The following is a 21,473-nucleotide window of genomic DNA, read 5'->3' as shown; positions in this document are numbered from 1 at the left end:
TGAAATGTTTTTTTACTCCTCCAATTCCTTTTTTACTCCCAACAAGCCAGGGTTGCCAATATTTTCACAAAGGGTTAACGGGATATGTATTTTTCCTGAAGCGGAGGGCTGATCACCTTTCATATTATTTTTTGACATCTCATCAAAGATGAAGAAGAATATGGAAGTCTGGGCATTTACGGGGCTGACGACCATCATAGGCTGGTTTAAGTGATCACTTTACACATGTGCAACATTCACCAATTCTACCCATTATTGACAACCACATTATCGTAAGCTCTGTAAATGTCCAGACTTCCGTATTCTTCTTCATCTTTGATGAGATGTCAAAAAATAATATGAAAATAACTCCTGTAATTGGAGATAATCCAGATTTTGTGAACAAGTATTTGGACACACTCAAAATGTTGTGATCACCTTTCCTTCGTGTGTTAATGATCAAGATAACGCTGCGTTGATATGATGCAGTGCCCTATGCACCATTGTTGTGCGGATAATGGTTTAAAGAAGAAGAAGTATTTTTTAAATGGTTACAATGTCTTAACACTATAGCCATTTACTTCTACTATTACCACCACCATGCCACTTCCTTGCAGATGTTGTCAGAGAGGATGGAATTCCACACTCCTCAGTCCTGACATACGCTTCTAGCTTCTTCCATATCCATATATCTAGTGATAGATGCGCTTCAGTTACTTAATATTTAAAACTTAAAAAAAATTGTTAAAAGAAATATTAATAATTAAGTTTTTTTTATTTCCACTACTGCATTTTATTAAACACATTTGTAAATATAAAAAAGTTCTTTAAAGAACAAAAAAAGGATATGAAATGTAGGAAGAATAGAAGGAAATGGAAGTAGAAAAGGAGAAAAGCAATAATGGTTATGGCACTTAGGATTGCATACCTGTACTTGAAGAAACTTGTGTAAGCTACTGTAAGGTATTTTTTTTTACCATTTTTTCATTTCCTATAGCAATGTCCTTCGCGCATAAAGAATTCTTTCACTTATATTCTCATCCGTTCCATTTGGATCCACTCCTAGATCAAAAGTGCTTCAAAGAATTGTAAATTAAATTAACGACCCATTGATTCGATGCGAAGACTATTTACAGTTGAAGTCATTTTAATTTCAGTGTCCCATGCACCATTATTAGTGAGAATAAAAGAGAGAATAAATAAATAAATTGAAATTGAAAAATTCTCAATTCTAAACGAGTACTTACTTAGACAAAAAAGAAAAAAATATAATCCACGTGATATTTTTTCGTAATGGCATCCCCAAGCACGCCATCTTTTCTATAGCCATTTCATTTTTCTCGTGAGAAAGATTGAGCCGCCATTGAAGCGAGATAGAAAACCAATAGTTTTTGGCAATTATCCTAAAAAAAACGGAATTATAAGTTAAGCGACAAGAAATATTCGGCCGTAGCGTGATTTTTGTGATATTCTTTGCGTGAGAGTGCAAATCCGGGTTCCGTATTACGTATTTAACTTTTTTGAAACACAAGCGTCACCCGTCCATCGCTGCCGTGCATGGCGTCTTCTCAAATTTTCAGACGCTTGTCCAGACACCCGTTATCCCTTTCTCGCGCATATTGATATCGTAAAAGTTGTTGCGCTTCTTGTGGAAGCGTACTTTTCGACAAAGGATAAAGTATATTCCCATTACATTCGCACGTTCGCATTGTAGCCTTCTCACTCTTCTCGGGACAGTTTTATTATCTTATGGAGAATTCGAAATCCTACCCGTTTTTAGTAATGAAACAGTGTAAACTAATACTTTATTTGTGATATAATTTACAACGCCGAAGATTCAGGTAATCATTACGACCGTAATATCCGTTATTCACACTGTCGTCCACTCTTGACTGGCTCTGAGACAAGATCGTTCATTTGTTTACGTTATTTTCGTTTGAAAAGTTTGCGAAATTCAAGTGTTTTTTTGGGTAAATTAAACTATGTACAGAATTTCACAATTATGATCGTTGTTGTGTTTGAATCAATTTGTAAACGGGGGAATTGTGAAGTGTGTTTTTGATTTGTGGTGTCCGTAATTTATTTCTACAATGTTTACCGCGAACACTGTCCAGACTACGGGGGTGCCCACACTTCAATACCAGGAGCACCCCTCGCAGAAGTCGCAGGGGAAAAATATGGAAAATTCTCAGCAGAAAAACACGCAACAGACCCAACAGAATTCACAAGGCCACCAACAGGTAATTAAATGTTTAAAAAATAAAATATTATGTTCAATAATTGAGAAGATTCAATAGCATTTTGTGTGTGTCCAAATACTTGTTTACTAATCTGGATTATCTCCAATTAAAGGAGTTATTTATCATTGTTGATATAATTTTGAAACATTGTACAAGAATCACTAGAATTTTAACTAGTGACATCTATTGGTGTGACGAATTATTTATATTATTCGGTATATTTCCATATTCTTCTTCATCTATGTTGAGATGTCAAAAAAATAATACGAGAAGGTACAAATTACTAATAGGTAGACAGAAATAATAGAACACCATACCACTCTGTCTTTGAAATAACTCTTCGCCTCTTCTACATTTATGCATTTCCTAATACAAACTCGCCAATTATTTCAATTTACGATATATTTGACATATCTGATGATGCTATTTTACTAAATCATCGTAAATTACCTGTGTTCAAGTTTAACAAACTTAGAACGGTAATGCAACTCCGAGTGCTCTTGCCATCGCTGCTATTATATTCCTAATCCTAACAGCGAAAGCTAAAGTGGCAGTCAGTGGAGTCCTGGTGGCAACCCTAATGTATAGAAGATAAGCATGGAGTTGGCAAAAGAAGGATGAAAGTGGACTGAATGCAATCTCTCACACGAATGTGCGGCAGAACGATGTGTGATAGATGTTCGAATATTGAAATAAGGAAAGAATGCAAGGCTGATTACTGATAAAAAATTTAAAAAAATGTTGAGATTGAGATGGTTTGGATATGTGGAATGAATGAGTCAGGAAAGAACGTAGTTAGCAATAAAAGCAGAGCAAGACCAAAGAAAACTTGGCATGATCGAGTATTTCAAATATAGATTGGTGTGGCGTTCTATGCTCTCTGCCTACCTCCGCAAAGAAGCGGCGTGATGGTTAGTTTAAAAAAAAAAACTATTTTGGTTTAAAAAAATGGCTACTGATTTGTGTCCCGGGAAACTGTATTTAGATGGTCACCCCGCCAAAGCAGTAGGCTAGTTTAAATATTGTAAATGATTTGAATAATAATGTAAATGGATGCATTGATACGGCCTGTGCCCAGTGAGGTGTCCAAATAATAAAAATAATTCCATTATAAAATAAACATATCCGCATCTTTGTGTTTACACAAATACTGGATTTAACCTTCGATGTACTGTCATTGAGATTTTATTATACATGTCTCAAAAGAGGTTAAAAGAAATTGAGAAGAGAACGTAAAAGTCTGGAATACCATGTAGAAGTATTAAAAAATCATACTTATTTTCTTCTTCTAACTTTTATACGCACCCAATGGTGCATAGGAGACTGAATCGTATAGAAGCATTATTTATTAAGTTAAATACACGAAGGATAGGTGATCAGCCTTGCGTTTCAGGTACCAGTCCAGGGTAATATTAACCCTAGATATCTAAACTATATTTGAAGATACATAGTAACTAAACATTCGTCAGGCGGACTACGCAATTGAAAACGTGAAAATTATAAAAAGTATTTATTAAAAATAGTAACTGGTTACTATCTAAATTATCTTGTCAAATTATAAGCTTAAATAATACAAATGAAAATGGTATTTTCTGGCGTTTCTCATGTGTGTGATTATAATCCAGGATTCGGACCTCACATACTAATATAAGAGTTTCTGCTTAATAAAAAGCTTCTTTACATCTCACCAATAGATGTCTCTAGTGAAGTTCTAGTGATTCAAGAACAAGGTTTCTAAATCGGTTCATATATATATAGAACTTCCGAGAATTTGAGTAGTGTGGTTGTCAATTATGGGTAGAATAGGTGAATGTTACACGTGTGTAAAGTGATCACTTAAACCAGCCGATGACGGTCGTCAGCCCCGTAAATGCCCAGACTTCCATATTCTTCTTCATCTTTGATGAGATGTCAAAAAATAATAGTAACTGGTTACACGACACTTAAGTTTGGTTTATTAGGAGTGAATGTAAGAGACATTTGACAATAATTCACTATTCCGTAAACAAAGCCTGGCGGGTGCGGGGTGCAGGGAAGTAAGTGCACTTGACTTGCACCCAGAAGGGCGTCGTCGTGTGGACTAATGTTTAGTTATCTAGGTTTAAATAAATATAAGATTAAAAAAATTATATTTTTTTGGCCCTCTTGGGAATCGAATAGGGAATATCTAGCATGGTATAGCCTAGCGCGGTAACCACTATATCATATTTTTATTATTATTATTTCTTCTTATGTAAGGCCTTACTCGCAAACACAGAATTCAATCACCGGCCGACCACTGAAGAGTTCACACGTCTCTTCACACCCGATATTTTAAAGAATGTATATTGATTGGATTTTTTTTTTTTTAGAATATATCTAGGGTATACTGGCAAAAAGGTATACTGGCAGTCTGCCTCTGTTGTGTAATAGTCAGCACGCTCGGCTACCGTTCTGGAGGTCCCGGGTTCGATTCCCAGGGGGGGTCAGATACATATTAGTGATTTTTCACTCTAATATTTATTCGATATAACCCTGGACTGGTACTTGAAGCGAAGGGCTGATCACCTTTCCTTCATATGTTAACTATCAAGATGACACTGCGATTATATGATGCATTGCCCTATGCAGCATAAGGGTTTGTATGAATGAATGAAAATTATATGTTAGTATCTTTTTCATTATGATTTGATATATTATTTTTAAGTTGGATTTTTGTATGCTAACTTAAAGAGTACGTTTCCTCCAGGAGTTCCAGACGTTCTGCTACACGACCAACGTGAACATGATCCAGAAGCTGGCGCCGGGCGCGCAGGGCCACGGCAGCACGGTGAACCTGGCCCAGCTGGCCTCGGCCGAGGACACCAAGACCTGCTACATCGCGCAGCCCTTCGGCTACAACTACGCGCTGGTCAACCAGATGCAGCTGGCACAGAATGGCGTCACCATCGACGGCCGCGGCGTGCAGAGCTCCATCTCCAACATCAGCTTCAAGTGCGACGTGTGCGGCCTCATGTTCGCGCACCTCACGCTGCTCAACGCGCACAAGCGGATACACAGCCAGGACTCAGGTAAACATATAGCACAACACATTTTCGGGTGTGTTCACAAGTCTGGGTTTCTCTCCTTGGGAGTAATTTTTATATTGACATGTAACACATTTTTGGTGAAAAATCCCACATAAGCACACGCTGTGCGTTGGTATATAATATACAATTTCCGCCTCTGTAGTGATTACACGAACATGCTGACCATTAGGTCACCTGACCATTAGAGAATAAATATAAGTGGTTTTTTCACTCTAATATTTACCCATCATTACCCTGGACTGGCCCCTGAAGTGCAGGAGTGATTACCTTGCCTTCAGGTAAGTAACGATCAAGATAACACTGCGTCAACACAATGCAGTGCCCTATGCGCCATTGGGAGCGGATAAGGGTTATTCCTGAAGCGGGGGGCTAATCACCTTTCCTTAATGTGTTAACGATCAAGATATCACTGCTTGTAAATGATGCAGTGCCCCATGCACCATCGAGTGTGTATGAGGGTTTGAAGAAGCTGAAGAAAAAGAAAAAAAATAAAATGAAAATATGTAATGAAAAAATAGAAAATATATAATGAAAAAATATATATAAAATCACTATAAATATTTTATTATAACTTAATTATAATATCTACTGGTTTCGAAGCTAACCGCTTCTTTATCAAGCAGAGTATTAATCAGTCTTGATAAAGAAGTTTAATTAAGTTATAATAAAATATTTGTAGTGATTTTAAAATAAAGTTACATTTTAATTATAAAATGGAAAATCACAAAGTTAGTGCTTCAAATATAAATTATATAAAATATATGTTAGAAATTATTGGCCGCGATGAAGCGATTGGCCGGCGCGTGCCTCATGTCTGCGCGTGCGGTGGCTGTCTGTAGTGTGTGTGGTCCCAGGTGGCAACATCACGGTGGTGACGGGCGGCGGGCTAGTGCAGGCGGGCGGCGCGGCGGTGCAGGAGGCGGGCGGCAGCAGCCTGGTGCAGGGCCAAATCCAGATCGTGGCCGCCGAGCCGGACACGTCGCACCACCAGCACCAGCAGCACGGAGTCCAGATCACCGAAGGTAACGTCCGTTCTTTGCCATCTGTTATTAGGGCTTCCTAGCGGTTGCCATGTATATTGACACATTGTTGTTTGTATACTAATTAGCGTTTTATATTTATTTATTTAACCTGTTAACTGAGCGGTCCGCTGTCCAATTACGCAACTTGTAAGGGGCGCGAATACTGATTCACTCCGTGTCTTAAATTCATGTGGAGACATGTATGGATGACTGATACCTTTGTTAAACTTCATGTACAGAAAAGAAATAAGTAATTTGGCGGGCTTATTGCTAAAAAGCAATATCTTCCAACCAACCAAAAACAAACAAGTGATATTGATCAAAACGTTTAATGCCATATATATAGCTGTTTGTAATCAGAAGGTAAAAAAACATAAATAACAAATTGATTATAATAAGTAAGGCAAAGGAAAAAGGTAGTTTAGGGAAGGAGGAAGAGGGATAAACTAAGGAAGGAGGTTTGATGGACAGTTAGGGCGTTTGTACATTACACGGGATTACGCGGAATTTTACCGTCCGGCACATCAGTTAGCATATAAAACCTATGATTGGCTTGGATTAGCTTGTGCTTTTGTCCATCTTCGGATCGGAGCTCTTGATCGGTGCGTGAACATGTTGCGCGTAAATTCGATCACGCTAAACTCGTAGTCGCTTTAATTTTTCTCAGACATTTTTAAAAAGTTATTAATCACAAGTAACCGCAAACCCAATTCACATCCGTACAAAGTTTTTTTGTCTCTCGCTTATAAGCATCTCCCGATCTCTACCAACAGTATTTATAATAAAAGTCGCCTTTAAACGTTTCCCGCAAACAATGTGTTAAAAATAAAAACTGAATATAAAAGAGGTATTCGTAAATCAACCGAGATCCAAAAACAGAAACACATCAAACAAAATCTGACATAAACCTCTTGGTCAAAAGAATTTTGATTATAAGGTATTCAATAAAGTTGTACAATCTGCTTCCATTATCCATAAAATTATTTTTAAAAAAAGTATGAAAGGGCATGACATACTCGATCAAGTTTTCCAAGGTCTTCCTCTGCTCCTTTTTCCAACTACATTTGCCTCATAGATTTGTTTTACGGTTCTCTCCTCACTCATTTCTTCCACATGTCCAAACCATCTCAGCACACCCTTTTTGATTGCGTCTCTCGTGCTACCTAAAGTAAGCAAATAGAACGCTTATATGCGTGTCCCGCTCTCTACTAACAGTATGTAAAAGACGCTTTTAAGCATTACCGCAAACAATGTGTATTTATATATTTCATTATTTCCAGACTTATTGTGTATAATTAATTCCAGTGACCTCAAAAGCTGTTATCATCGACAAGACGCAGAAGTGCATCACCTGTAATGGACCCATCACCGTGAATCCCAAGAGAAAAGGTCCCAAATTGATACGCTGTGAACAGTGCATCAATCAGGACAACCTCAATCACCAGCAGAGAAGTTGTGAGTTGCTATTCTGGATTCACTAATATCGTAGTGCTAATATTTCTAATGTCCGCCTCCGTAGTGTAATGGTCAGCACGCTCGGCTACCATACTCCCGGTCCCGAGTTCGATTCCAAGGGTTGGGTCAAATAAAAATAAGTGATTTTTTCACTGTAATATTTATTCAATATTACCCTGGACTAGTACCTGAAGCGGAGGATTGATCACCTTTCCTTCGTGTGTTAACGATAAAGATAACACTGCGTTTATATGATGTAGTGCCCTATGCACCATCGGGTGCGGATGAGGGTTTGAAGAAGAAGAAGAAGACTATTTCTAATAATAATAATAATAATATTTTGATTGTGTCTAAATATTTGTTTACAATTTCTGGGTTTGTCTCCCCTTTGGAGTTATTTATTGATATCTCAACATAGATGAAGAAGAATATGGAAGTCTGGGCATTTACAGGGCTTACTCCTGTCATAGGCCGCAAGAATCTTACATGCATTTAAGGAAGGTGTTTGCTAATAAAACAATTACTGAGTTCAACCATAGATCAATTACGCGATGATAGTTTTAAGCCATTTGACTCATTGTTATCAGCCATACAAGCTTAGCGTGCATTCCGCAACGGAGGAAATGTTACATCTACACTGCACCCGACAATCTACTGTAATATTTCTCCTTACTTATTGATTATCCCTTTCCATTTAATCCAATATTTCTCCTTACTGATTATCCCTTTCCATTTAATCCAATATTTCTCCTTACTGATTATCCCTTTCCATTAAATCTGACATCTCTCCTTACTGATGATCCCTTTCCAGTAACGCAAGCAACGCAGATATTCGTAGCGGCCGACGGCAACGTCAAGTTTGAGATGGGCGAGATCCCCACCACCCCTCACAACCAGCATCAGGCGGAGCCGCCAAACATCGACTCGCTCGGCTCGCAGAACGTCATCCCCATCGGACAGAAAATACGTAAGTCCACACCTGACAAACACACCTATCAACCTAACCCGCAGGTCGGCAAAGTGTGCCTCGGGAAGTCACGTGTGGCTCTTTTACCTTTTGAATTCGGCTCCAGCTCAAATATCTGCGAGTAGGCTCTCCGGCTCTACGTATTTGTGCAAACAATATTTTTGAAACATAAACCTTATTAAAAGCAAACTGAGAAATCGTTTTATTGATGAGAGCCTGGAAATGTGTTAAAAAAACAGGCAAAAAGGTTTCATGATTTTTTTTTTTAAGAATATTATTGACGATAATAATATTTATAATTAATTTAATACTACCCTGGAATGGTCCATGAAGCGCAGGAATGATCACCTTGCCTTGTTACTAACAATCAAAATAACAATGCTTCAATATGATGCAGTGCCCTATGCACCATTGGGTGTGCGGATAAGGATTAGAAAAAGATTATTGACGAATTGGGACTTTAAAAATGCGCAAGCTGCGACACAACCCAGTTCAACAAAATAAAATACACTGGCGTCATTGTCGGTATATCGACGAGCCGTGCTTTTGGAAAAGCACACCAGAGTCAAAATATCACCACCCTTAGAGTGATTCTCAGCACTCTAAGGGTGGTGACTGATGGGAGCATTTCGTCGTAACGTAACTTCGTAACATTGCTCGCGGCGAGCATCCGAAACTATGGATAGAGCGCTCGGCTCGCTGTACTGACTATGCGAATGCTTGCATCGTAACGTGTTACATTACGACGAAATGTGGAGATCAGTCACCACCCTAATGGTTGATTGCAGCTAGCACATAGGTCTGAGTCATGATACAATAGAATCTGCACAAATTCTTAATCTTTAATTTTTAATTTTTAATGTTTTTCATTTACTTTTGCAGTGCCTGGCCATCATCCGGTGAAAAAAAGAAATCTAGCATCGGTAACTAAGTGTCATAAGTGCAATGGTTCTGGAATTATCTTCATAGGCGGAAACAAAAATAAAATGCACACAGCTAAGTGAGTACCACTTTTCACACATTTGATATTTGTACTGACCTCATTCAAAATTAGCAAATATCTAATTATGTGTTCAATCTTGTAAGTATTACATCCATGAAAATATAACCATCTCAACACACCTTTATTAATTTGATGGATTTGGTGTTTAATTTGTAGAACACCATTTTAATTAATGTATTAAATGTTAAATCAAACACTGATTTTTTGAGTCTACTAGGTTGTATTTTATTAAAAAACGCATGAAAATTAATATGTAACAATTGTTTTGCCTAGTTATTTATTACATTTGTTTGAAAATGCCCTAATTAGGCGAAACAATTGTCACAAAATTGATTTTTATGTGTTTTTTTTAACAATAAAATATAACTCAGTAGACTCAAAAAATCAGTGTTTGATATAACATTTAATACATAAATTTGTAGAATAATTATGTTTTTTTTTAAATTACTTAACCTGTTAACCGGGCGGGACGCATAAATACGTCAAACGTAAACAATATCGGGTACGGGTAGGACATACGTCCTTGAAACATATGTTTATTATATTATATATATAGACGTATATTTTTGGAACAACAAAGGTATTAGTCATCCATAATCGACATGAATTTAAGACACGGGAGTGAATCAGTATTCACGCCCGTTACAAGTTGCGTAATTGGACAGCGGACCGCCCGGTTAACAGGTTAAAATGCAGTCCTACCAAGAAAAGTACATAACTTAAATACTTTCTTTTTTTTTAGTACGGAAAAACCGTTCCACTGCAACATCTGCGGCGGCACCTTCTCCCGCTACTCCTCGCTCTGGTCGCACAAGAAGCTGCACTCGGGGGAGAAGAACTTCAAGTGCAACATCTGCGGGCTCGCCTTCGCCAAGGCCGTCTACCTCAAGAACCACTCACGCATTCACACGGGCGAGAAGCCCTACAGGTCACTACCCTTACCTCTCTTACTCCTCGTTACTGAGGGTTGTGACCCTTGTGGAAGCAATGACTCTCCTCCAGTTATCCCTTCACTGCGCTGCACGTTGCGCTCCAACCATCTAGGTGCCTGCTGCTGCCTTAACACAATAAGGACGGGAAAGGTATTTCTATCCATTGGGTGGATTGATACTTATGGATGGGAATAGTATTTTTACCTGCTGCGCCGGCCTCATTTCAAAGTCAGAAAAGAAGGAATTATTTAATGTTTTCATATAAATATTATGTACCAATCTCTTTGTCAATGTCTTAACTATATCGCTCACTCCTTTCAACAACGTCATATATCAAAAAACTTGATTTTTCAGGAGATCGTTTTTAAACTTTAAAAATATTATAAAATGTATTAAAAATAAATATCAAGCCACTTATTGAACTTTTTACTGTGCAATAGATCTTTTTAGCTAAAACCTGAATGGTTTTTCATCATTTGAAAAATATTTAGTACATTTAAAAAAACAATTAAACAATACTTTTTCTTCAAAATGCAAAATAACACTTTCTGCCCTGTAGCGGGTAAATATTAAGTTAAAAATATGCCGCTTTTGCTGGGATACAAGTACATTTTCTAGGCATTCCGAAAACATGCACAACTGAAAATTGACAATTATTGATATATGACGTTGTTGAAAGGAGTGAGCGATATGTAAACAATTATCGAATCCCGTTGCCAGCGCTCCACAGGCATAAAAAAACTTGTCCTTAGCGTATAAAGGTAGAGAACCGGTTAAATAACCCAGATCCGGATGCGTGGTAGCTAAATTTTCTTACCGCTAAACTACGGCACGCAAATTAACAAAGGTTTTATGTTTGCAGATGCACAACTTGCGGTATGCAGTTTTCCCAATCGCCCCACCTCAAGAACCACGAGAGAACTCACAGCGGGGAGAAACCTTATGTTTGCGAAGTGAGTACGGCTGCTTTGTTATTGTGACTATTTGTAATTACATTTGCAATTTTTCCACTTTTTCAACTCGGTAGGAACTCACTGATCATTTTAACTATAACTATATTCTTGCGGAGCTAGAGAGAAGTACGAGCTATTGCATTTTATCATAAAAGGCAAAATAGAGGGTGGACGAGGTGTGGGCAGAAGGCAGATCTCCTGGCTCCGAATATACGAGATTAGACGGGGATCAGGACTGTTTAGAGCTGCCCGACACACAGAGAATTACTCTCAACCGATAGTCGACGTCAAGGGGACCTGACATGACATGAACAGAAGAAGGTATTCTTTCTCTTTGCGCTGCTCTCAGCTAAAGAGCAGCCAGCTGCGTAGCGAGCCTCCGTACTGCCATTGATAGGCGTCTCTTCGCTGTCCCCCACTGGCCTACTTAGTTATTACTGCATACCTAAAACACTGTCTTATAATTAAAATGTAACTTGTTTTACAATCACTATAAATATTTTATTATAACTTAATGTCTACCGGTTTCGAAGCTAACCGCTTCATTATCAAGACTGATTAATACATATTACAGTATTATATCGCTCACTGCTTTCAAGAACGTCATAAATCAAAAATCGTCAATTTTTAGTTGTGCATGTTTTCGGAATGCCCAGAAAATGTACTATATCCCAGCAAAAGAGGCATATTTTTAACTTAATATTTACCCGATACAGGGCAGAAAGTGTTGTTTTTGCATTTTGAAGAAAAGGTATTATTTAATAATTTTTTTAAATATACTAAATATTTTTTGAATGTACAAAAAACCTTCAGGTTTTAACTAAAAAGATCTGTTGCATATGAAAAAGTTTAATAAGTGGCTTGATATTTATTTTTAACACATTGTATTATATTTTTAAACTTTAAAAACGTTCTCCTGAAAAATCAAGTTTTTTGATTTATGACGATAAGCATTATGGATGAAATTCCGAGCCTACGCTGCTCTCATCCTTCTACTCATACGAATAGGCGAAACCGGTAATATAAGCACTTAGGATTGTTTTTTCACCTCCTTCATCTCTGTGCTTTTCCTTCCGCAGGTGTGTGACAAGGGATTTGCGAGACACGCCACGCTCTGGAATCATAGAAGAATTCATACCGGAGAGAAGCCTTACAAGTAAGTTCATTAATTCAATTAACCTTTTCCCAGTGATATGTATTAACTTATTTTGCAAATATGCCACGGAATCTGTTAAATAAGTAAGTTGATATAAAAGGTGACTCGTGGATGGCCTTTATTTTTGGATTTTGTAAAATTTCATATGCCAGCAAAAGATGCCAGTTTAAGGCTAGGTTAGGCTAGATCTTTTCATCAATCAATTCGGCAGTCACTTTGTGGTAAAATCTATCCATTTTTAATTAGTGTTTACTAAGTAAATACCATACTATTTCTTAAAATCTACTGTGACACGTGTTTCGATGCATTCCGCACATCATTTCGCATACGGTGTTTGAAAATGATGCGGAATGCATCGAAACACGTGTCACAGTAGATTTTAAGAAATAGTGGTATTTACTAAGCAAAACATTCATTAAAAATGGATACGTATTAACTTCAATTCAAGATAAAATAGATAAGTGCTCGGAATTTTTGTATTCCTCCGTAGTATAATTACGTATTACATAAAGGTATTATAATATAAATTATTAATTTTGCAGCGACGGAAATAAATCATTTGTGAATAAATCGGGGATCCACCAATATACCAAACGGTTCCCAGTTTATGCGTGCGTGCGTGCACGCTTTTGTGTACGCGGCTTGATGCTGTTTCTGAAAATTTCCGTTCAGTCGTGCACAAGTCGTCCTCCGCGGTGGTTGTGCCAGCCATGCTAGCTATGGCTGCTACATGCGATGTTTTTTTTTTCTTCTCGTATTCAGATACTTACCAGAGCTAATGTGACAAAATTGTTAAATTTCGATTTCAACTATGGTCAATAAAGCAACATTTAGGAATATACATATTTTTCCCGGTTTTACATCACATTTTCATGAGGTGTACAAAATCTGCCTCCGTAGTCTAACAACGGTCAGCACGCTCGGCTGCCGCACTGGAGGTCCTGGGTTCAATTCCCAGGGAGAGAATCAAACAAATATAAGTGATTTTTTCAATTTAATATTTATTCAATATTACCCTGGACTGGGACCTGATGTGGAGGGCTGATCACCTTTCCTTGATGTGTTAACGATCACGATAACACTGTTTATATGATGCAGTGCCCTATGCACCATCGGGTGCGGATGAAGGTTTGCACAAATGAATGTATGTACAAAATACAGTAAGTTTAAAAAGCATTTTCATGTCCGGTGATTGTGTGCTTCTCTTCGCAGGTGTGATATCTGTTCGTCGGCGTTCAGTCAAGCCGCTCACCTGAAGAACCACGCCAAGGTCCATTCGGGGGAGAAGCCCTTCAAGTGCGACATCTGCACGGCCGCGTTTGCCGACCGCTTTGCGCTCAAGAGGCACCGAGGCATCCACGACAAATACGGTGAGCCCCCCTTCATCCTCGCCTCACATTCTAGACCAGAACTCATCGTTGGCTGAGGCAACTCTCTGTGAACTTGATGCCAAGCTAAGACACAATATTCTGAACCCTCTTCTAGTGGGATGGAAGGCCTGCTGCCAACAGTCAATAGACTGGCTTCTCTTTGTGTGATTTTTTTTTTTTTTTCTCATTTTAAATTCTTTTGCATTACATAAATTCAAAAACAAAAAATATTAATAAAAAATAAAAATGAATACAAAAAAAGATCCCACAAAGGCATGGCCTGTGTGCAGGTATACAAAATAAATAGTCATAGTACAGGGTATAAGGGTATAGGTTTCTAAGTATAATTAGTTAATACAAAATACAAAAAACTTAATATCAATACAAAAAAAAATACTCGACTCTCAGTAAGCAATTTTTTTTTTTTTTTTTTTAAATAAAAACTTAAAAAACAAAAAAGATGACAAAGTAAAAAAGTAAAAAGCTAGCGATCATGTGCTAAATGAAAAAGGAGCTTAAATCTGTCTCTTCTATAAATAATCTAAGCAAATTTTTAAATTTACACGAACTTAGGGAATCAACATCTAACAAATAGTCTTTGTGGAATAAGTTGAACAGTTTTGGAGCTATGAAAAATGAGTGTCTTTGCGCAAGTCTGGATTTACAAAAAGGGATTTCTAATAAATTATTAATTCGTTGGCTAGATCTATTATTATTTTTAGGAAATAAATGTTGGCGCATATATACATATTTTAGACACTGTTGGCAATAGATTTCTCGTAGCTCCAAGAGAAACAGCCCCGTAAAGTGCCCAGACTTCCATATCCTTCTTCATCTTTGATGAGATGTCAAAAAATAAATCCAAGTTTCATTGAAAAGTAAAATGTTGTAAATTTTCAGGTCAAACAACTCCCATCCAGTCCAGACAGCAGTCGTCGGAAACCAACGCCTCCCAGAACTCAGGCGACCAGCAAGGTGGAGCAGATACGGCAGAGGATGTGGACGCCCATCCCAACAATGTCATATCATCAATGTATTTGAAGCAGCAATAAAACGTCTCGGACGTATTTAGGTATCCGAGTACTCGAATGTCGCCAGTGATGGCCAGTCGCAGGTTGTGATCTGAACCTTATATGATAATCTAAAGCCAGTGGTTCTTACCCATATGCGCCGAACCCTTAATTGGGAAAATAAAACAATGATTAAGGAAACTCTTGTTTTTATACCACTTGAGTTTTATCAAAGACTAATAGTTTCGGAAGATAAATTCCATCGTCAGGTCTGAATAATAATAGTTATTATTCAGACCTGACGATGGAAGTGGTATAAAAACGAGTGTTCCCTTAGTCATCGTAACATGTCTTACCACAAAGTTAATGCCGAAACAATAAATAAAGGAAAAATAGAGGATGATTTTTTCAAATTCATAACATTATATACGACAGTTACAATTTGACTATTGGGCGACAGTGTTACCAGGAAATTATCTCGTCTCTATTCTATGTGATTCCCCAATTTCAGTGACCGCACACTATGCAATGTATATCACATTTCGCAATGGCGACACGATATGACAATAGATCTAGTACATTCATCATCATCATCAGCCTGTGTCCGTCCACTGTTGAACGTAGGCCTCCCGCATGAGTCTCCATCCTCTTGGATCCTCCGCCTTTCGCATCCAGGTCACTCCCGCTATTCTTCTTATATCGTCAGTCCATCTTGTAGGGGGTCGGCCGATGCTTCGTTTGCCAGTTCTTGGGCGCCATTCCAATACTTTTCTTCCCCATCGACCGTCGTCTCTTCGACAGATATGTCCTGTCCATTGCCATTTGAGTGTGCCTATTCGTTGGGTAGCATCCACTACTTGAGTTCTTCTGAATAACTTCTCAAAAGAAATCGACAGGCGCATACAACTGGGATGGGCAGCATTTGGAAAACTAAAGTACACTTTTAAAGCGAAAATTCCGCAATGTCTAAAAACTAAGGCATTTAACCAATGCATCCTCCCTGTATTAACTTACGGCGCAGAGACGTGGAATCTAACAGCAAGTCTTAACTCATAAAATAAAAGTCACCCAGCGTGCTATGGAGAGATCCATGCTCGGAGTGTCGCTAAAAGATAGAATCCGAAACGAGGAAATACGCAGAAGAACTCAAGTAGTGGATGCTAGTACATTGGTTATTACTTATTTGAATAAGTCCCATCTCAGTAAAAAAAGGATACGATGCAGAGTATGTGCATTGTTTTAGCGTTTCAGCTCTTGTATTATTTTGATTGCCAGGTTGATATATTCCTTTCAAAGAATATACTAGATCTATTGGATAAATGAATATATCGTACGTGGTATCATTTTTTCATAATATCGTTCGATAAGTCAAGTGTGTGTTTTGACCCGGGAGACTGACTCACCGAGCCCAGGATAAGAACACTGATCCAAACCTTTTCAATCAAATTATAAAGAAAAAATATTGATTAGCAAATGAAATCAGACATGGATAGACAAACAAAAAACTGCAGTGTCTGTTTAGAGATTTTCCGGACATTATACATACATAACCCGGGATCAATCTCGATATTTCACCTAAATAAAATCTACTTCAACTCTCGACTGCCTCTTTCCTCTAGAATTGTTAAGGTACAGACACTCATTCTCATTCAAACCCTTATTCGCATCCTATGGTGCATAGGGCACTAATCATACACATAATATAAACACATTTATTGTAACTGCAGGACAGGAAGAATTCCATTTAAACTGTTGGGTAATATATCCAAAATTAAACACGGTTATTGGATTGAATTCTACTTTTATTTACATATACATATATGATAAGTGATTTTTTCACTATAATATTTATTCAATATTACACTGGACTGGTACCTGAAGCGGAGGGCTAATCACCTTGCCTTCATGTGTTAACGGTCAAGATAACACTGCGTTTATATAATGCAGTGCCCTATGCACCATCGGGTGCGGATGAGGGTTTGATGTATGATAATATGTGACGCGTTTCGTCTTATTAAGACATTATCAAACACTGTCTGAGTGAGAATTCAATCCAATAACCGTGTTTAATTTTGGATATATTACCCAACATATAAATACATATTATTTTTTTACATCTCATCAAATATGAAGTAGAATATGGAAGTCTGGGCATTTACGGGGCTGACGACCGTCATAGGCTGGTTTAAGTGATCACTTTACACACGTGTAACATTCACCAATTCTACCCATTATCGACAACCACACTACTCAAATTCTTGGAAGTTCTATATATATGAACCAATTTAGAAACCTTGTTCTTGAATCACTAGAACTTCACTAGAGACATCTATTGGTGAGATGTAAACCAGCCTATGACGGTCGTCGGCCCCGTAAATGCCCAGACTTCCATATTCTACTTCATCTTTGATGAGATGTCAAAAAATAATATGAAAATAACTCCTGTAATTGGAGAAAATCCAGATTTTGTGAACAAGTATTTGGACACACTCAAAATGTTGAATATAAATAGATGTTCGCCATGGAATACAGTTCCACCAAGAAGTGTAAAACTTAAATTTAATAGAGAAAGGCTTAATCGGTGGATATATAGCTAAAGACCCTCCCGTTGAATTGAACTTGCGTACGTATTCTTTGCAATGTCTCATATCATTTGTTTCACAAGATGTCTTCCAATTTCTATGTATATTTTAATTTTGTAAATTACAAAGTCTTTTGGGAAAGGTGTTTCCGAAAGATAAGCAAAGTTTTGGTGTTTTTGATTTGGATGTGATATTTTGGTGTACAGTTTGTGATCATGTTGAAAATTTATCATAAAACAACTTGTGATATATTGTATTATACTACTTATTCCCATACGCACTGTATTTTGTATAGGGTGAGGTTGCCCAATCGGTTGATCGCAAATGCAAAATTTGATTGAAATAGAAGTGAAACTTTTTTAGGTTCCAACAGTTGACTTATGCATTTCCCTCTTTGCTGACCATTTTAATATCTCGGGATTAGAAAATGGTTATGTGGAATTGAATTGAAGAAAATCTCTTGATTTTATGAAATATTTCTTTGATTCATCGATTTTCATAAATAAAATATTAAAACTTGTTCAGCTAATGTACAGTATAATTAATATGCACTTGTTCCCTATGCTACGTATTAACACATTGTTGTCGGGCAGTTTTTTCATCAACCCCTACCCTAATTAGTATACTAATCAGGGTCATATACTAATCACAAGTAACCGCAAACCCAATTCCCATCTGTACAATGTTTTTTGGCATCTTATGCTCTACCAAATGTAAGCAAATAGAGCGCTTATAAGCATCTCCCGCTCTCTACCAACAGTATGTAAAAGACACTTTAGTGTTTCCCGCAAACAATGTTACTGTGTTAACGCCTACTGTAGACGCGGTGTAAGCGCGTAGACTGTTTATGATGTCGCTCACTCCTTTCAAGAACGTCATAAATAAAAAATCGTCAATTTTCAGTTGTGCATGTTTTCAGAATGCCCAGAAAATGTACTTTATCCCAGAAAAAGCGGCATATTTTTAACTTAATATTTAGCTGCTACAGGGCAGAAAAGGTATTGTTTAATTATTTTTTTAAATATACTAAATATTTTTCAAATGGAGAAAAAAACCTTCAGGTTTTACCTAAAAAGATCTGTTGCACAGTAAAAATTTCAATAAATGGCTTGATATTTATTTTTAATAGATTTTATATATTTTTAAACTTTAAAAACGATCTCCTGAAAAATCATGTTTTTTGATTTATGATGTTCTTGAAAGGAGTGAGCTATTTTTTCAACGATTTTCCCGCCCTTTCCTTTCCACTGTCGGATGAATTCGGAGAAGAGGGAGCGCTTCACTTTTTCGTCTGATCCAGGCCGATTTACCCTACCCCGCGCCTAAATAAGTTTCACTTCAATAATTAATATATTATTGGATATGCAGTGTATCGATGAACCGTCACTTGTTACCCTCTCGTCAGTATTACAATATTTAAAAAAAAAGTATAATATGTTTCAAATACAATGTGTTTAAATCAATACAAAACAGCATAACTTATTCATAATTTTTTTGCTTCTTGGACCTCTGGGATAAAAAAATTCTCTTGACAATTTCAATAAGATACAATTTATTTTTATATAATACGTAAAATGTGCAATTAGCGAGTAAGCAATTTTAAAGTGCCAGAAATGTATATAAAGTTATTTATAAAACAATAATGAATTGAATATGAAAATTTTCAAATATATAATGTGACTTAACATAGCTGCTGTAAATATTGATAAAACTAATATAAGTAGGTTTAATATATTATTTTTCTTTGCATTAATTTTTCGCCCTTATTTTTTTATTATTATTTATATCTAAAAATCAAAATTGTTTAAAGTCTTGTAATTGAGGTTTTACCTTATTTAAAAAAATATTTGAACTCGATTCTAATCCATAGAAATCGTCAAGCAAGTTTGAATATTTTTTTAAGCCATAGACAATTCACATATTGCTTCAGGTAAGCACTAAAAAATGTGATGCGCGTGTTTGCTGAATGCATTAGAATGGGTAGGGCATGCTGTCACTGTTGTGATACAATTAATTGTCATTCATTCACTCCAAATAGGTTAATATTAGTTAAATCACTTACCTGAAGACTAGAGGCGTGCAGGTTACATCTTTTCAAAGAAGATATTTTCCATTCCTTCATAAAACACATCATTGTTCAGTATTTTCTCTTCCATCCTGGCTGTCTGAATGTGGAATGAATTAGCGCTATACATGAAAAAGTGCCATCTCTGATGACCTTCAACAAACGTCTGAAACATTTTTTTAAAAAGGAATAACCCGCAGAGCCTCTATTTTAGAGGCTTGTATACAGATAGGATAGTTAGGAAGGGGAACATATATCGCTCACTCCTTTCAAGAACGTCATAAATCAAAAATTGTCAATTTTCAGTTGTGCATGTTTTTGGAATGCCCAGAAAATGTACTATATCCCAGCAAAAGAGGCATATTTTTAACTCAATATTTACCCGCTACAGGGCAGAAAGTGTTTTTGTATTTTGAAGAAAAGGTATTGTTTAATTTTTTTTTTAAATATACTAAATATTTTTCAAATGGAGAAAAAACCTTCAGGTTTTACCTAAAAACATCTTTGCACAGTAAAAAGTTCAATAAGTGGCTTGATATTTATTTTTAATACATTGTATTATATTTTTAAACGTTATACTGAAAAATCAAGTTTTTTGATTTATGACGTTCTTGAAAGGACTGAGCAATATGTGAAAAATACATTGCAAACACCTAGATCAATTGGAAATAAATATTTCTTCAATTTATTTTGCAATTGGCGGGAATTGAACCCGCAATGCCAGTTTCGCAGTCGAGCGCCTACTCGGCTAGACTCCACGGCGCCTGTTAACTGCTACTATTACTATCTAACTGTCCATCATATCCTCTCCCTCTCCCCCTCGACTCCTTACTTGATCACACCACTCTTTAGCTTCCTTGTTACAGTATTCTAATTATTTAATCATATAAAATGTCTCCTCACTTTATGTACAGCATCTGTATGTTGAAAGCTAGATGAGGTACAAACCCCTTATCGCTCACTCCTTTCAAGAACGTCATAAATCAAAATACTTGATTTTTCAGGAGAACGTTTTTAAAGTTTAAACATATAATACAATATATTAAAAATAAATATCAAGCCACTTATTGAACTTTTTACTGTGCAACAGAACTTTTTAGGCAAAACCTGAAGGTTTTTTCTCCATTTGAAAAATATTTATTATTTTTTTTAAAAAAAATAAACAATACCTTTTCTTCAAAATGCAAAAACAACACTTTCTGCCCTGTAGCGGGTAAATATTAAGTTAAAAATATGCTGCTTTCGCTGGGATATAGTACATTTTCTGGGCATTCCAAAAATATGCATAGCTGAAAATTGACAAATTTTGATTTATGACGTTCTTGAAAGGAGTGAGCGTTATGTGTTTTAAGTTGGTTGGAAGATATCGTTTCACAGCAGTTATCCTGCAATTGAACACATATTCCGTATGAGAAATTTAATAAATAATTTTCATCACATCTAAGCTACATTACAATTACATATAATTGTTAATTTTGTTCAATGTGGCAATTCCACTATTTATTAAAACATGTTGTATGTATTAAAAGGTGTCTGAGATAAATTTTTGATCTTTTTATACAAAAGAAGATGGAAGTATGAGTTTTTCACGGGTTAAAAAGTGGGCATTTGGCTGGATTAAGTGATCACTACATATATATATATATATATATATATATATATATATATATA

General features: G+C 36.6%; 1 protein-coding gene across 4 annotated transcripts; it reads left to right on the top strand.

The window, feature by feature from the left end:
* The first annotated feature begins 1,271 nt into the window (after nt 1-1,271).
* Nucleotides 1,272-21,473, top strand: LOC148300821 (transcription factor Clamp-like). Of its 4 annotated transcripts, none has more exons than XM_088274254.1 (11): nt 1,272-2,219; nt 4,948-5,269; nt 6,142-6,309; nt 7,615-7,764; nt 8,576-8,731; nt 9,614-9,731; nt 10,477-10,662; nt 11,529-11,619; nt 12,699-12,775; nt 13,988-14,145; nt 15,046-21,473. In XM_088274254.1, exons 1-11 carry the CDS (start codon nt 2,070-2,072, stop codon nt 15,195-15,197), a joined length of 1,728 nt encoding a protein of 575 aa, XP_088130380.1. In that variant the 5' UTR covers nt 1,272-2,069; the 3' UTR covers nt 15,198-21,473. The 4 variants fall into 4 exon arrangements, with proteins under 4 accessions (XP_088130380.1, XP_088130378.1, XP_088130381.1 ...); XM_088274252.1 differs by having other exon boundaries at nt 1,304-2,219; nt 6,127-6,309; XM_088274255.1 differs by having other exon boundaries at nt 1,309-2,219; nt 4,951-5,269.

This window comes from Brachycentrus maculatus, unplaced genomic scaffold (genome assembly GCF_059751285.1).
Source record: "Brachycentrus maculatus isolate JH-2025_06_01 unplaced genomic scaffold, ASM5975128v1 h1tg000653l, whole genome shotgun sequence".
In the NCBI taxonomy this organism is placed as follows: domain Eukaryota; kingdom Metazoa; phylum Arthropoda; class Insecta; order Trichoptera; family Brachycentridae; genus Brachycentrus; species Brachycentrus maculatus.
Note: the sequence above shows the minus strand (reverse complement) of the source record. Positions and strands in the feature narration are given on the sequence as shown.

Coding starts and splice junctions, on each gene's coding strand:
- LOC148300821 (XM_088274252.1), top strand. CDS start 2,070: ATGTTTACCGCGAACACTGTCCAGACTACGGGGGTGCCCACACTTCAA. Junction 9,732..10,476: donor AATAAAATGCACACAGCTAA/GTGAGTACCACT, acceptor CTTTTTTTTTAG/TACGGAAAAACCGTTCCACT. Junction 10,663..11,528: donor ACGGGCGAGAAGCCCTACAG/GTCACTACCCTT, acceptor TTATGTTTGCAG/ATGCACAACTTGCGGTATGC.